This window comes from Empidonax traillii, unplaced genomic scaffold (assembly GCF_003031625.1).
Source record: "Empidonax traillii isolate 1590-97213 ecotype Southwest subspecies unplaced genomic scaffold, ASM303162v1 scaffold309:size1915965, whole genome shotgun sequence".
NCBI lineage: Eukaryota > Metazoa > Chordata > Aves > Passeriformes > Tyrannidae > Empidonax > Empidonax traillii.
In genome coordinates, this window is record NW_020955502.1 from 658,744 (window position 1) to 676,070 (window position 17,327).

Genomic DNA, 17,327 nt, shown 5'->3' on the forward strand with positions numbered 1-17,327 from the left:
CCCTCAAAATTCAGGACTTGATTCCTACTTTTCATTCAAATTCTAATTTTACAAAGGCAGGTCCCCAATTTTCACCAGAAAATTCAGTGGGTTCTGGAAAACAACTGCTCTTTGCAAGCACATCGCAAGGGTCCTTGCAGTATCAGTGCAGCTCTTGCCAGATTTAGTCTTTCTCATTGACTTATTTGTGAGAATAAAGTCCATAAACTCACCCACAGCCTATCTGGGAATGCAAAATAATTTAATTTCCTAAATAGAAAACTCAGCCAAGTATCCAGGGAGGAGAAAACTAACACCAAGAGGGTGTGAAATGCCAACTTGTTGCTTCACTTCAAGTAAATTTTAGAACAATTTTAAACATTTCTGAGGCAACTTTCTATGATAATCCTTTAGAAAAATTCTGCTTTTCCTTCAAAATGACCAATTCTCAGAAAATGGGAGCCAATAGTAAATAATGAATGCTCAGGATGAGAAGCACAATCCAAGAGGGACAGGAGAACCCATTCTATGCAGGCACTTCCCACCCCATCCACAGGAAATCTCTCTCTGGAGAACAAGGAATTCCTTTCCAAGAGCACCTGCTTTTCCTCTTTTAAGCAAGCACATCATTTGGGACGAGTCTGTAAAGTACCATAAATAACAGGCTCTGGAGGTGCCTCTTGTTCTACACAAGAGCAGCTCCAGACTCTGAGGATGTTCAGCAAGAGGAACCTGCAGGATTTTGATACAAATACAAACCAGGTCAAGGTTTGGGCAGAAAATTTCATGAGTTAAATGGCCAGTGCACATTCCCAGCCATTCCCTGGAGAATTCTTATTTTAGAAGCCAAGGAAGGTTTGGAACTCAGAGTTCTGACACTGTCTGAACACATCCAAGGCTTTGGAACTGCTGAAGGAAGAGGCCTAATAAAAAATATTCCCTCTGGAGTAATTTGAATGATGTACTGTTGTATCAGAAAGAATATAAGGGCTGGGATGCAGGAATATAGGCCCAAAATTGCCCAATTTTTTTCCCCCCACTGGATGTTCCAAAGGTGTTTTTCTGAGTTTCTGGAGCTTCGTGGCCTTGCCATCCTGATTTTGTTGGAATCATCACTCTGGATATTCTTACATGACTTTAATTCCTTTCAGAGTAAAACCCAAGCGGTGCTCATTGAGATTTAATTATAACTATGGGCTTTTATTCTGAATATCTCAAGTCAGAGAGGCTTTGGCTGCTCCAAAGGCTCCTGGGGAGAATTTCAACCCACTCCTGTTTTTCTGGATGCTGATTTCCAGTCACTCCACCTTCATCGAGATCAATATTATTTTTTATTAGTCATCCATTCATTTGACTCACCCAAATAAGGGACATTAGTGCAGCAGCAGCTTACGATGATGAAGTCAAAGGCAAAGAAAATAAAGACTTGGCAAGATTTAGGGGAAAATAGGGTAAGAGTTATATAACAATCCTGCAAATCCCTCAAAGAAAAAAGAAATATAAAAATTACAAACTAAAAACTAATTTCTAATGAAGTAACAGAAAAATCATAATTATGATATATCAAATGTAAGGTAAAAGTAAAAATAAAAATAAAAGCAGGCAGAATGAGTTGAATGCATCAGCTTCATGCAAAATAATTTACTGGGTTCTAGAGTGAAGTAGCAGTGAAAGTAATTAGGGTAGATCAGGACTTTGAGTTTTTAGCAGTGCTTTTATAACTAAATTTTATATTTTTTATGATTTTATCATTACATTTTTAAACATGCTCAAGTTCAAGATGATAAGGAATTTCAAAAAAATTCACAGCCATTTTTTCCATGAACTAAAGCTCCTGGAGCTTCCCTGCCTTCCCATCTGTGCAGAACTAGGGAGGGAGTGAATAACCTCAAGCAATGACCCATCACATCCCAGTAAAGCAACTCCATGGAACAGGAAAAGCATGTTTTCTACATTTGGAAATCGAATTTCTAGGAAGTCTCTGTGCAGCCTAACTGAGAAATGTGCTGTGAGATGATGGAGAGTGGATTACAGGGGACAGTGTTTAATTAAAGACTTGTGAGCATCTTTCATTATTGTGGAGAGAAATTCAATTAAGGGCTGGATTACATCCCTTCATGCTTCATTATGTAGCCGGCACCTGCTATTAATTGGTTTTTCCACCACCTTGCTCTCTTTTGTTTCCAGAATACTTAAGTTACAGTAATTTTTAATTCCTCTTAGTAAATATTAATCAGCAGAAGAACAGATTGAAAGATTCTGTAAGAGGAGTTTTACTCAGGAAGGATAACTTAGGTGATCTCATTGCAGTTGTGAAACTCCTACTCAGCACTGGCACTTCCCAACAGAATCACAGAATATTCTGAGTTGGAAGGGTCCCACTGACATCCCAGAAGGATAAAAGGCTCATCCTGACAGAGACCTTGCTTTGAAAAGCAGGGATAAAGCAGATCCAAATATAGTGGCTCCTCACCAAGGTACCAAATGCCACAGGAATTACTTGTGCAGAACCATTTCTTTTGGACAGTTGTTCATTTCCCAGTTTAAGGTTCCACTGGCCGTGTTCCTGTGCTGGGAAGGAGTCATCGGTCTCCTGCTCCACCCCATTCAGCATGGAGTGTAAGAACGAGGGTTTGGCTGCTTTGGCACAGTTTATCCTGCTTTTCAAGAAGGAAACTGTGCAAAGTTGTCCTTGAACCCCCAGAACCACCAGCCCTTCCTCTGGCAGCAGCAGGACCCAGAATCGCAGAATATGCTGAGCTGGAAGGGACCCACAAGGATCACCCAGCCCAACCCTCAGTCCTGCACAGGACCATCCCCAAGAGTCACACCAGGTGCCCCAGAGGATCATCCAAACACTCTCTGAGCTCTGGCAGCCTTGGTGCTGTGACCACTGCCCTGGGGAGCCTGTTCAGTGCCCAACCACCCTCTGGGGGAAGAACCTTTTCCTGAGATCCAACCTAACCCTGCCCTGACACAGCTTGAGGCCATTCCCTGGGTCCTGTCCCTGGTCCTCACAGAGCAGAGATCAGTGCCTGCCCCTCCTCTTCCCCTCCCCAGGAAGCTGTAATTGCAATGAGGTCTCCCCTCAGTCTCTTCTTCTCCAGCTGAAGGAGCCAACCCTGTTCAACACATGTTTAAGGACTCAACTTTTTGTCTTCCAGCAGAACATGGATTACCTTGGGTAGCTCTTCAATCTGGTTGGCATCGAGATAAAGCTCCTCCAAGGTCCTCTCAAAATTGAAAACCTCCTTTGGCACCTGCTGCAGGCCACAGTGAGAGTAATCCAACACGGACACAATCTCTTCCTCCCCTCGGAAACACCGGCACGGCACCAGGCGGCCGATGATCTTCCTTTTGGTTGTCATCTCCAAGCAGCATACTGAAGGAAAAGGGGAGAAAACACAGGTTATTGAAACCAACAGCATTTTGGGGACCCTTTCTTTAGATTTATCATCAAGTCTGCAGTCCATGAATACAGTTATCCTGAGAATCTCTGCATATTGCAGTTCTTCTTCTACCTTTCTGCAGAACATGGAGAAGTGTGACTTGCCAGTGGAATCACAAAACACAACCTCAATCCATCAGCTTTTCCCTACACCAGGACAGGACACACTCCAAGCCCAGCCACAACCATTGCTTGGTTTAACAGTGAAAATAACTGTGTAGAGCCAGAAGTACAATCATGTTCATCAAAGCACAGAGGGATGTGTCAGTCCCTGGATTGTGAGTCATGGTGGTGAATCAGGCACAGGTTCTGATTCTCCCTCAGAAATTAGTGTTACACCTGGTTCCTCTGACACCAGCAGAGTTTCTCAGCTTCCCACAGCCACTGCTGAGGCATTTCCACTGAGGAATAAAGAACACAAACTTCCCTCCTTACAGAGCCAGAACAAACACAACCCCAGAGCAGGTGGTTGGGTCACCTGCCATTCCTGCTCCTCTTGTACCACCTTGGGCTGCTGAAAACTCACAGAAGGGACATTTTCTACTGTAAAATAGACGTCTGGGAAGATTACCCGTTCCCAAACCTCTCCCATCCTTGATGCCAAATGTTGTAGACCCTCCCTCAGTTTGTGGGAGTACCTCTAACTCCCTCGAGTTTACAAAACTGGGTTTTATTACTTGTCACTGGAACAAAACATTTTAACTCACCACTGCCGAATGGAGAGTAGTCAGTAAGTAGATTTTATAATGTCAAGCAGTCCCTAAATCTGGAATAGATATTGACCTCTTGAGAAGTTATTTTAACATTATAGATAAATCAGTCTGTCCTGGAACATGTTATCACAAAGGCAAGAAGGGCTAAACATTCAAATGCCATTTTCTAAACCACTTACAAGGCTTTGAGTTATGTTTAGGGAAAAAACGCACTAAATTAGTCCAAGCAAAGCAAAATAAGGCTCACCATTCCCTCAACACCAATCTGTCCCCACTGATACCTGCACTGCATCTTTAGTTCCAGAAATCTTCACAAATCATTCAATCGACTGCGCAAGACCAAAAGAGACGAAAACTGACAGACCACTTGTCCCACAACACATAATTCCCAACCAGAGCCACCTCTGGAGCTGCCCAACCTCTTGGGATTCACACCAGGAAGCAATATAATTCAAACCCTGACACAGTAAAAATAAATGCCCTTGGCATAACAAATTATTTGTAGCTTTTCAAGCCATTGAAAGATAATGAACAACTGAACAGTGACATGGACTTCAAAAACTCCTTGGCAAACCCTTCTTCCCACAGGAATTACAAAGCACTTTGCTGGGCTTTATTCTCCTCTACTGTGGGCACAGGCATCAAACATACCAGTATAATAAAACCCCACAACAAAACCAGGATAAAAAAACAGCCAGAAAGTTTACAAATAGCCAAGTGATAGAACCACACTAAAAATAGCAATTACAGCAGCCAAACCAGTTTTTAAAGGTTTTTTTTCCTTTGCTTACACAAACAAGAGCATTTCTATTATTGCAGTTCATAAAAATAACTGTAATTTCTTCTTCAACAGAAAGTTGTTTTAAAAGCTAGAGGGAAAAAATGAAGCGGATAAACAAAAGTGAGTTAATTACTCTGCCTTCCTCGAAAGCTTTGGTAAGGCCTGACTGTCGTGATAAAATAGGTTTGTGGATTAATTGGATTATCTACTGGAAATGTCCTCTTCAGGACAATTCCAGATGTGAGTCAGAGAGATGAACAAGCTGGATATAAAAAGAGATTAATGTTTGAACAGCAAAGGAACTTGAACCTGAATTGTGGTGCATTGCTAAGATCCTGTGAGAAAATGAGTGTGAGGTGACTCCCCTACAGAAAGTGCTCCGGAGGGACTATTTGCTGCAGGAATGGCTACAGGAAAGGCTGCACTTCAATATATTTTGATAAGAAGTGGATTTGCATATGTCTGTAATCTGTTTCATTATTTACCCTTGGTAAATAAAAAGAAAACCACAGAAATGCTGAAAAATTTATTAAAAAATCCCCTGGGAATTCTATTGTTCTTTGCACCACAATGGAATTGAAGAGCCTTGAAAAGAGTAACATTTCATGCCCTGTGGACTTGGGGTAATTAAACCTTTTAGTAATTTCAGTATTATTAATTCTTACCCTGGACTAATTCCAGCCTTCATAATTACACTTTTCTTACCTACGTTTTGTTCTATCCTAATTTTCAGAGCTTTTCTTTCCTGAGGAAAGAGGATCAGCCCAACAGAGGCAGCAAAGAGCCACATCCCCGACTGCCAGAGCTGAGTCACATCAATGCTTCATCAAATTCCTTAATTCCTGCAAGGCTTCCCACCTCCTCATGGAAACACCAGTGCTCAGTGCTTTTCCCCATTTAAACCAGTGAAAGAACTGTAATTCTCCCTGGTGGGGATTAGAGGTCATTGCTCAACACGTCACACACGACACACTGAGATTATTCACTCCAAGAGAACTCAAAAATCATATTATTTTTTGAATGAGATAAAGAAACTACGAAAGAAGCACAAATATAACCTGCTACTTATCAGCTTCAAGCAAGCATCTCATTATCAGCATCTGCAGTTTGTTCTCTTCTAAAGAAAATCCTTAATCTAAGCAAAACAGGAGTTTTATGTAAATTAATTACAACAAAATATCATCTCTTCTGAATTAATGGATCTTTTGTGAGGCAAAGCCACTAATCCCTGTTTATAAGGAAGCACAAGAGAAGACGTTCCTTCCCTGATGCAAAGACAGCATGTTCACAAAACTGACTTAAAGATGGGATGAAACAGCCTGACAAACTCCAAACCTCCAAGAATCTTGGAAGAACAGGAAAGCAGCAGGGTTTTTTCAGAACACAAGATAGAAGAATTTCTTTTTTCATCGCAGAAGTTTTTTCCTCTGCAATGGGCCTACACATGATGAGAGGTACCCAGAGGGCAGGGTTAGATGGGATACTGGGGAGAAATTGTTGGCTGTGAGGGTGGTGAGGCCCTGGCACAGGCTGCCCAGAGCAGCTGTGGCTGCCCCATCCCTGGGAGTGCCAAGGCCAGGTTGGACAGGGCTTGGAGCAACATGAGATAGTGGAAGGTGTCCCTGCTCATGAAAGGGGGTGGGACTGGATGGACTTTAAGGTCCCTTCCAACCCAAACCACCTTGGAATTCCATGATGTTCTTCTAAAGAGTCAGCAGGGATCTGAAAAGCAGAGGAAGTTAAAATGCTACTGCAAAAAACCACAGAATTTGCCAATATATAATTGGTAGGATAAATCAATTGTAATTTTCTGTTTTTCAGGAAAGATTAATTATGGATTTAATTTTTCTACCAAACAAGTTTTCCATGTAACACTTCATTTAATTGTTCTCATCTCAGGGAGGTCTTGGCTTCCTGATGCACTGAATAACCTGAACAAAAATTCAAAGAGGACAAAACTCAGCAGCTACTGTGGGACCAGTCTGTGCTATGTGACAGGGTATAAAACATAAAAACCCTCATGGTCTTGAAATTCCCTTCAGAAAATTCCAAGAAATCACCGTTTCACTGAGCTGGTCATGCTAGAAAGTTACTGAGAAACCCTGAGAAATTAAAGAATTGAGAATTACTGAGAAAATAAAGAACTTGGAAGTGAGAATGGGAGCATTGCAAGGCTGAACTGAGCCATAATGGCAAATTTACCAGAGGGTTCAGAAAATATTAATTATATTCAAAGCAGCAGAGAAGTCGCTTCAGTGGCTCCTTTGTGCTACATCACAGATAAGTGATGATTTTTCTGTTCCTTCTTTCTTTCTCTTATTATCAGCACAATCAACAAAATCTGTAGGCAAGTAAGTTGGCTCTTTGCAGTAAGTTACATTATCCAGCTTGGAAATCACAAATATATCAATTACTGAACTGATACCACTTTCCATCCTCTCCTTATGGTTCTCCCAGAGGTGTTTTATCACTCAAGAAGAGATAGAAGTGCATAGTGGCTTCTCTAGAGCCAGAGCACCCCCAAAACCCCATCCCACTTGGAGTCTCCGAAGTGGAGACCCCCACCTGATCCCAGCCAAGGCCACTCATCCCTGACAACTCCCAGTGGATCCAGCACTCCCAGAGCTCAGAGCCAGACTGGACATGGACACAGCATCAGTTACTGACACGAGAGGAGGCTGAAACCCAAACTCCTGAGCTCTTTTTTTTCCTGGTATCACAGAACCATGGAATGGTTTGGGTTGGAAGAGACCTTAAAGGTCATCCACTTCCACCCCCTGCCCTGGGCAGGGACACCTTTCACTAGGCCAGGTTGCTCCAAGCCCCATCCAACCTGCCCTTGAACTCTTTCAGGGATGGGGCAGCCACAGTTTCTCTGGGCAACCTGTGCCAGGGCCTCTCCACCCTCACAGCCAACAATTCCTTCCCAATATCCCATCTAACCCTGACCTCTGGCAGTGGGAAGCCATTCTGCTGTGTCCTCTCCCTCCAGGCTCTTGTCCAAAATCCCTTTCCAGCTCTCTTGGAGCCCCTTTAGGCACTGGAAGAGGCCCTAAGCTGTCCCTGGAGCCTTCTCTTCTCCAGGTGAACACCTCCAGCTCTCCCAGCCCGTCTCCAGAGCAGAGGGGCTCCAGCCCTCGGAGCATCTCTGTGGCCTCCTCTGGACTCACTCCAGCAGCTCCACATCCTTCCTGTGCTGGGGACCCCAGAGCTGGAAGCAGCACTGCAGGTGGGGTGTCACCTGAGCTGGCAGAGGGGCAGAAAGCAGGATTGCAATCTCTGCTGCATCAATGCACCTTCCCACCCAGATATCTTCCGCGGAAAAAAAGAAAATCTTGATGGAAGGGCTGCTGCTTTTCAGACAAAGAATAAGCAGATTACATGTCATCAGAACTCCTTTTTGAATGGGAAAATGGTAATAAAATGCAAACTAGCAGGGAGGACTGATGTAAGAGTTATATAAGCACAGCTCTCCTGTCACAAGGACAGTGTTACAGCTATAGACAAGAGCCTTGGCTAGAATAAAGAATACAGAGTAGAGGTGTTAAAGTTACACAACTGGCTGAGCAAAGAAACAAATTAGTACAAACTCAGAGTTTCACACAAAACAGCCCTAAAATGATGCCCATAAAGGTGCACATCATAGAAGGGTGAGCAGCATATTTAAAAGGTGGATGAAGAGGTAGAAGAGATGGAGAAAGATTCCTTCGGCTCAGATCTGCAGAGAGAATCTTCCTCTGTTTTTTTTAAATCTCTAAATTATTAATAGGGTTGTGTTGCTAATTGAAATGTGGGGCTGGAAATTAAGATGACTCTGAGAGCTTTGAAGTTCCCTCATTATTTCAGTGACCCAGACTGGAAATGGACACTATGTAAATCATCTAAGCAGCACACATAATTAATTAGAAGGGAAGAAAAGTGGATGTCTGGCCAATGCCAGGAGAGTATCAGTGAGGAAAAGACTTTGGGCTGAAGGAAATGTAAGGGTTGTTTCATGTTTCTTTCTTTAATTCCAGCTTTGCTCCCTTTCTCAGCTTTGCTCCATTTCATATGTGTAGTCCCTGTTATTAACTCTCTTTTCAAAGAAAATATAACATAAATTCTGGCCTATTGGAACAAAGTGGGAAACTCCCAGTGCCTTCCTTAGGGCAGACAAGATTCTGTGATTCTCCACTGGAAATCACTATATACTTCATTTAATTTATACTTTTCCATACCCTGCTTAGGAGAAAGGATATTTGCCCAAAACTCCCTCCCCGGAGCCAGATGAGGGAATCAGGCAGGTCACTGTCACGTTCCAAAATCAGGAATTTAGATATTCCATGTGTATAAGCCATTTGTAATAGTTTTCATTAATCTTCCTGAAAAGATTAAGAAACTATGGTTCTGCAGTCACAATAAGAAGGAAGCTTCCAAAGGGGAATTGGGCTTATCAAAAAGAGGAGTGTGAAATATTCTCTGAATTGTTTTCTTGCACAGATAACCAGCATATCTCACCCAGAAATGCCATTTAATGCAGGATAATTGAATTCCCTTCATTATATTCCCATTACAATAGTCTGCATTCAGGTTCATCTTCAGATTTTGCTAATCCTAAAATAAAATAACCAAGCATGAATAATCAGATTTCAGCTTTACCTTTTGTCTCTCAAGAATATTAATGATGGGAAGTTTCAATCTCTTTGCTACAAGCACCTTGAGATTTGGGACTTTTGCAAAAAGAGTAAAATTTAAGATAGAAATATTTCTACAAAGTATCAGTTCTTACCAGAATTACCAAACCTTACACCCCTCTTCGTGATATAAGACCAAATCTTTATCTTTTCTTATAAGATATTAATTAATTCCAAGCTTTACTATTGGCCTTGCCTTGAAATTTCTAGACAGAAATTTTCTGACTAAATGATTTTTAGACAATCTTAATCATAGGTGATAATACCAAGAACAAAAACATTTTAATGACAGCAAAAATAGTTGCTATGGTTGGTTTTATTATTAAAAACCTGTATCCTGTTCTCCCTAAAGACAGTTTTTGCATAACCTCAAGGAAAACTCCAGTTTTGTGCAGATTTTTAATTGAACCAGCAGAGTTTCAGTAATTTGTTGCATATTAGTGGCACATGTTTAAAATTAATCATTATGCTCTTAATTGCTAGAAATTACAACCAGTTTGACAGCTCACCCTGCAGACATTTAGGCAGGAGAGAATCCCAATAAATGTGAGAAATTTCTTTGGAGAGTGTGCTGTCTGGAAAGCAGGGAATTTACATCTCAACTTGGATCTTTGATGTGTTTCAGCTTTGATTTGAAGTAATCCTTTAGTTTAAAAGATTAGCTGGTATGAAATTTAGACTGAAATATGCTTTATTTCTTGTTTTATGGTACAATGGTTGGAACTGCTCTGCAAAGGAACAGCAGAGAAAACATCATTTACCTGCTAAATGCATCAACTAAACAAATTGGTATTTAAATAGGAGCAATACAACTTTCATTAAGTCTAGGTTTCTTCCTCAGAGAGGGCCAGGATCCTACAGAACACCCAATTACTTTTCAGCACTTTACATCCCAATCCATCTGCATTATTCCTGACATATTAATCAGCTTAGCAGCAGCTTATTGCAGGAAAACTGGGGTTATTGTGCTGATCTGGCAGAACAAGAGTTCCAGAGATGATGATGTGCAGCTACAAACTGCTGCTGAAAAAGAAAGTTTTAATTAAAAGTGACAACTGTAACTCCCAATGAAAGCTGATCCTCTGGCAGAAGCCAGGCACAGATGTGGAATCATGGAATCATTAAGGTTAGAAAAAATCTTAAAATCGTCAACTGTCAACCAGCACCACCATTACATCATGTCCTCAAGAGCCACATCCATAGGTTTTCTGAACAATTCCAGGTATGAGGACTCCACTCCTGTGACAGGGCAGGACAGCCCTTTCCTGGAAGGAATTTTCCCAATATCCAACCTGACCCTTCCCTGGCACAGCTTGAGGACATTTCCTCTCATCCTGTCCCTTGTTCCCTGGGAGCAGAGCCTGACCCCAACCTGACTCCACCCTCCTGTCAGGGAGTTGCAGAGAGACAGAAGGTCCCCCCAAGCCTCCTTTTCTCCAGGCTGAGTCCCTCCAGCTCCCTCAGCCACTCCTGGTGCTCCAGACCCTTCCCCAGCATTTTTCCCTTCCCTGAACATGCTCCAGCCCCTCAGTGTCTCATCACGAGGGACAAAGGACCTTTCTCCTCCTCCCTGTTACTGCTGCCTCACTCAGGTGTGGATGGGGCAGTCACTATATGACTGAAGTCCAAAACAGGAGAAGATAAAGTTCATTTTCAACACATAACACTTACTTGCTTAGTCATCTGTAATTCTGAAACATCTGAAATCCATACAACAAACTGCTTAGAAAATGTGAGTTGCTTGCTCCCCCGTGGAAATGTTCACATCCAACCACAAAACTTTTTGAAAAACCTTTTCCTCTCTGAAAAAAATGGGATTTTTTTTTTTTAATCATTGAAACATGCAGTTCTGATGCCATGCCAGGTTTTCTGCCAACCTTCTCCACCACTCCAACTCTGCCAGTAGTTTCTATCCCATAAATCATCGCTCCTGTGGATATCCCTCCTATTTCCCAGCAGTTATCTGGGTGAGTATCTTATTCTTTAGTCTTTTCTGGTTTTCCAGATATTCACCAGCAATAACTTCTCATCTGCCCCATCCTCTCCTTCCTTCCCCATCCTAACACTTGTTGATTCCACCCCTTCACACCCCAAGCACAGGTTTTCCATCCAAACCCCTCCACCCTTCAGCTCCCCAACACATCCACATGTGGTTTTTAAGTTATGCACCACTACAATTGTTTCCAAAAGTCAGGCTGCCTCTCTTTACTATATAACCATCCCCACCTTCTCTGAGTCCTTACATAAACATCTAAGTTTTCCCACTGAACCGCACAAACAAGTAATTTAGTTCTTACCATTGTTCATCACTACTAAAAAATTTCTCCCCTTTATTCCATATTCTACATTTTGACAAAAAAACCAAAAAACTCCTTAGTGTCCATGAGTTCCTCTTTCTTCTGTTATTCTGTGCCCCTTCCTGGCTGTGGATACAATATTTTTCCAGGGCTCCCCATTTTTTCCACTGTCCCCATTAGTGCTGTGCTGGAAGATGCTTCCATATCTGTCCATTAATCGGATTATGGGAATGCAAAAGTCTATTCTATGTCTGGAGTGCAAAATGTCAGCACAAGTGAAATCTCAAAGGCTTAATTCCCAAAAGTAGCCATGAAAATTGGTTGCTGAATATGAGAACACAATTCTATATTAAAGCAGACATTGATCTCTATAAAATACCCCATTGCCTATGAATACCTATTTCAATGTATATCATAGAATTATGGAATTACTCCATGATTCCATGATTCTGATTGCCTACACAACCATCAGAGATCACAAGAATGATATAATGTAGTACTGGTAAGTGATTTCTTAAAATTTGATTTCTTTTCCCTAAGGAAATCTGTGGGCGGCACATTCTCACTTTCTCTCAGAAGCCCAGTTTTTAACACTTAAATGCATTCTCTGTTTGTGGTTTAAACATGTTTTGCCAGTGCTGGTTCCCCCAATCATCTCAAGATGAATTCAGAGCAGCCTCGCTGTCTGAAATTAAATCATCTCCTTCCTTGGGGAGTGGGGGTGGAGGGGGGGCCTTTCCCTGCAAACACCAAGCTCCCAATCTGCAGCAGCACCAGTGCCACCAGCCCAGCCCACAGTGCCATCAGTGTCAGCCCTTGTACAAGAAAACAGCAGATTTAAGGGCACCTTCAGGACAGCTCCTCTCTCTTCCAAGGAAATGACTGTGCCAGGAAGCTTTGGCTTTCTAAATCCGGAAAAAAAAAAAGCCCTACCAGAGCTCTGTCCTCAAAGAACAACAAACAAGCTCTGCACAGGGCCAGGAGTTGGACTGCAATGATCCTTGTGGGTCCCTTCCAACTCAGGATATTCTCTGATTCCAGGATTGGCTGACACAACCCCCGCTCCCTTTTAATACATTAAAAATGAATAAATAAATATTCACCCGTTTGTGGATGTAAACTCGTTATCAAGGTCCAGATTATCATCTTAGGTCAATCACTCTCAAAATACTGCAGACAACACCACTCTACATTTTAGCGACTGGAATACCTAAAAACTCAGGTTTATTATGCAGTAGGTATAAGAACAAGCACGTTTAAGGGCATCATAGCAAATAAAGGTTTCTGCTTAGTTTGCTCCATCCTCCTCCAAAGCCTCTGACATCAATCCTGGCACTGACACATGCTGGAAGGGGTTCACGTTCAATCAACAATGTCAGAAACCAAACCAAGAGAGGAGGCTTGATGGTTGGGGGGGAAAGAACAAGCTGTTAGTAAATATTCTCTGTAGGTTAATTTTCTAACTCACAGAATCCCAGAATCACTGAGGCTGGAAAAGCCCTCCCAGCCCATTTAGTCCAACCTGTGCCCGATCCCCACTTTGTCACCCAGCCCAGAGCACTGAGTGTCACATCCAGTCATTCCTTGGACACCTCCAGGGATGGGGACGCCACCACCTCCCTGGGCAGCCCCTTCCAATGCCTGACCACCCTTTCCAGGAAGGAATTCATCAGCAGAGGGCTCTAGAACTCCATTCTCTTAAGTATCCTGTTCTCTCCCATGATTAATCTGTCCCAGTTTTTTTTAGTCAATTAACATGCTGTTCTTATGGTACAAATGTTCTCTAAAAACCCTCTCACAGCTGAGCTGTCAAACACTGAAATTCGGTATATTGGAATGGCAGGTTTTTAACAAAGTCCCAGAGTTTGTAAAGTATAATCAGAACTTTAATGCCCAATTATGCAATCTTAGCAATGACTTTCTGAAGAGAATTTTATCGCTTTTATTGTAAACGGGGCTCATCAACCAGAACTGTACCAAATTGTTCCTCTCCAGAAATACAAGGGCTTGATTCCTAATGGAAGGGTTTAGCAGATAATTGGGAATTGCAGGTGTGGGTACAACAGTTCTGGAAGATTCAAACATTTTGCCACATTCTTTTCATTCAGCTATTTGCTTTGGGGTTTTTTTTAGTATTTCCCTTGTTTATCCTAAACATTCCCTCTTATAAAACATAAGGACTTGCCTTGTCCCAGCTCATTTAGTTTAGCAGACACTCCAAGGGCTAAAACATCCCCAGAGCAAGCACAAGGAATGCTAAATGTCCAGTGTCACAGCTTGGAGCAAGATTAAAAACCACGGACATAGAAGCAGACAAAATTTGAGCATCCACCCACCTGCTGAATTAAGTCCTACCTGGATATGGGCAAGAGGAGCCCTCTGGCTTTGATTTTTCTGGCGGTAACTTATAAATAAACACAAGATTTCCATTGTACAATCTTCTCTGGTGACCAGAAATGTGAAAAGGAGCCCATACCGGGCCCACACAGAGTTATGAGCCTAGGGAAGAGAAATATGGAATTTCCAGTCCTGGACTGAATTAGCACAATGATGGTATTTTAATGGACACACTTTCCATACCAGGTATCAAATGTTTGAACATATCAAATTATTTAGACAACTACAAAACAAACCAGACCCACCACTGCAGGAGGTACTACACTAATACAAGTAAAACCAAGAAATTACACCCAAATCTCCCTGGATTACACCTAGGCCACAATATTCGTACCAAAGCTTGGAAAGGTGTTCTAATATACTCCAAATCCCAATTTAAAATGCTCAAGTTAATTGCCAATATTATAATTCCATCTGTTTCAGAGTACAGGTGCATTTTATAAAGATTTAACTCATTTTTCTGAACTGCATCAATCCAGTATTTCATACACCTTTTTCCACAACCAAACTGAATAATCCCTGTTTTTCAGTGTAAGCAAAAGAATTGAGGGTTTTCCTTATGCTTTTACAATTTTATCCAGATAGTTTATGATTTCATCAGTTTATTTCCATTCTAATTATTCCAGCACCATTTCTACTGATAACTCTGAAAACCAGTAGTTGATAAATGTTCCCACATGGTACCCAATATTCCAGTGCTCTTTGGTATTTGACAATTTTATTTGACTCATCAAAACACTTTTATGCTCATTTATATTGAAATATTTACAACAGATTTGTAATTTAATGGGTGAAAGGTCCTTTGTCACTTTTCAGCCTATGTGGATTCTCTTTGTGAGACCCAGAGAAGGCAATTAAAGGGTTCCTGTAGGGATATGGATGTTCCCCTCAAAAAAACAATTAAAACCACCACATTAAAAATACACTGAATGATATACATTAAAGTTTTTAGTTTGGGTGACTATCAAACAACACTGCATTTATTAATCTACCACAGCTCTTACAACTTGGAGATGCATCTGCCAATATCTAATTATACACATAATTTCTTTGAGTTTCATGAAGGCAAAATAAAAATTCAACCCCTCCACGGCCTAAAAAAGATAAACCCCATCCTACTAGGACTTAATTTAATGGAAAGAAAGGAATTTACATAAAAAAATATAACAATGCCATCTATTGCCTGGGAAATAGGAAACAATGAGAGAAGTTGTGGGTGCATCAGTTCTGGAAGTGTTCAAGGCCAGGTTGGAGCAGCCTGTTTTGTGGAAGGTGTCTCTGCCCATGGCAGGGGGTGAGATGAGATGGGCTTTAAGGTCCTTTCCAACCCAGAACATTCCTGGATTTTGGGATTGATCTGACAGGATTTCAATCCCAGAATTTCCAGCTGGTTTTGACAGCTTTCCACAGTGTTGTCAGGCAAAAGACGCACTTGCAGAAAACTCTTCTGCAGGAGATGCTGCAAAAGCCAGGAAAAGGTCCCATGAAGCTCTTTCCAGTTTCTCAGCCTCAGCTTTTTGGTGAGATTCACTGGTTTAAAGGCATCTAAATACAAACTGAAAAAAGCAAATAAAAAAAGAATAGCATTGTGCACAGCGTGTCAGCTGCCTGTTGAATAAAAATGCAGGGCTAAAAATTGAGGACAGCCAAGAGAAGGAGAGCAGGACAACTGGCCACTACTGGAATGGAGAGAAAACAAAGAGAATTTGGAGTGGAACAAACATGAAAGAATCCAGAAACACATGAAAAATCAGCAGTTTTCAAGATGATCACAGAGACATGTAAGAGTAGATGGAGGTAGGACAGGGATGGAATAAAAGCTGGACAGAAGCTTAGGGTAAAGCATTTAGGCAATACCCTAGAGAGAAGAAACTGTAAATGCAGCAGAGGGAGGCAATGACAGCTCCATGATGAATCAGTGCCCTCTGATATCACAGTGACCCCCTCAACCCTATTTAAAGAGGTGATTATATATATTCAATATATCTAATATTCTAAAAGACACCCTAACTCTGGTTGTTAAAGTCTTTCTGTTCCATTTCTGGGAACATTACAATGTAGATATGACATTATTATGTAAGCATATATAATTTAAATATATGAGCATAATAATGTAGAGATTTTTCACCTTTTAGAAAAAGTGAAAAGCTTGACCCTTTTCAGAAAAGCTTGCCGCAGCTTCCCTGGGTCAGGTGCCATCTGGATCAGGATGCCCCGGGTGCAGGACTCCAAGTGCCACTGAACCGCACGAGGAGCTGAACATGAACATCTGAATCTCAGCCCCAACAAGGGAAAAACATTTGGAACAGCTTGGAGTGCATCCCATTTCTCCCTCCCACCAAGGAAAACAGATGGTATCAGAGAGATGAACAACATCCTAATGCTACTGTTCTGAGAGGATAAAAGCAGAGGCAGAGGAGAAGAGGATGGGGAGAACTTTTCTGGTGAGTTATGACGCCCTACAACGACTTCAACCACGTCACCTCTTGCCAAACCCTCCCTACTCCATCTCCAGGCAGATGGTTTCCTGCTCCCGGATGCTCCTCCTGGAATGTTCTTGCAGGACTCTTTTTTTGGAGTTTCGGGCTACTATTAATAACTGGCCCAAATTAATTCAGAGGCTATTTATACCTCCTTACTCCTCTGCCAACATTTATAGGTATGAACTGGAGGGAACAGAGACAAGTCCAACTGAACATGGAAACTAAGAAGCAGCACTAAAAACTGTTACAAAGTCATCAAAACCAGGTTTATCCTTGTAGAATCTTTCCTGACCTTATCAGGCTACGTAAGGTACAAGCAAAACAAATGTTCTAAAATACTGATATTTTAATTATAAATTTTGTTTCTTTCACTCTAATTAAAAGGGAAATACAGCAATGAAGTGATGCATGAAGTGGCTTCTCCATCAGCAAAATGGGATCACATGAAGCACTGTTGGGTCCCCCCAAGCCAGACAGGGTAGGGTCAGAAAAGGCACAAACTGTTCGAGGGTTGTGGAGAGGCCAGACCTCACCCCTCCTCAGCAGTGCACAGGAA

The 17,327-nt window shown here is 41.8% G+C and overlaps 1 protein-coding gene and 1 long non-coding RNA gene across 2 annotated transcripts in view; both read right to left on the reverse strand.

The window, feature by feature from the left end:
- The window catches only part of LRRC7 (leucine rich repeat containing 7), a 120,199-nt gene that overhangs the window by 60,377 nt on the left and 42,495 nt on the right, over nt 1-17,327 (reverse strand). The window contains exon 2 of the mRNA XM_027891059.1: nt 3,159-3,361. Within this exon, the coding sequence (XP_027746860.1) occupies nt 3,159-3,361 (203 nt within the window). The remainder of the gene's footprint in view (nt 1-3,158; nt 3,362-17,327) is intronic.
- On the reverse strand, nt 7,801-11,692 carry LOC114061047. The gene is made up of 3 exons (XR_003572030.1): nt 11,682-11,692; nt 9,731-9,741; nt 7,801-7,978 (listed from the first exon to the last, which is right to left on the reverse strand). It is a non-coding gene; the product is annotated as an uncharacterized LOC114061047 (long non-coding RNA).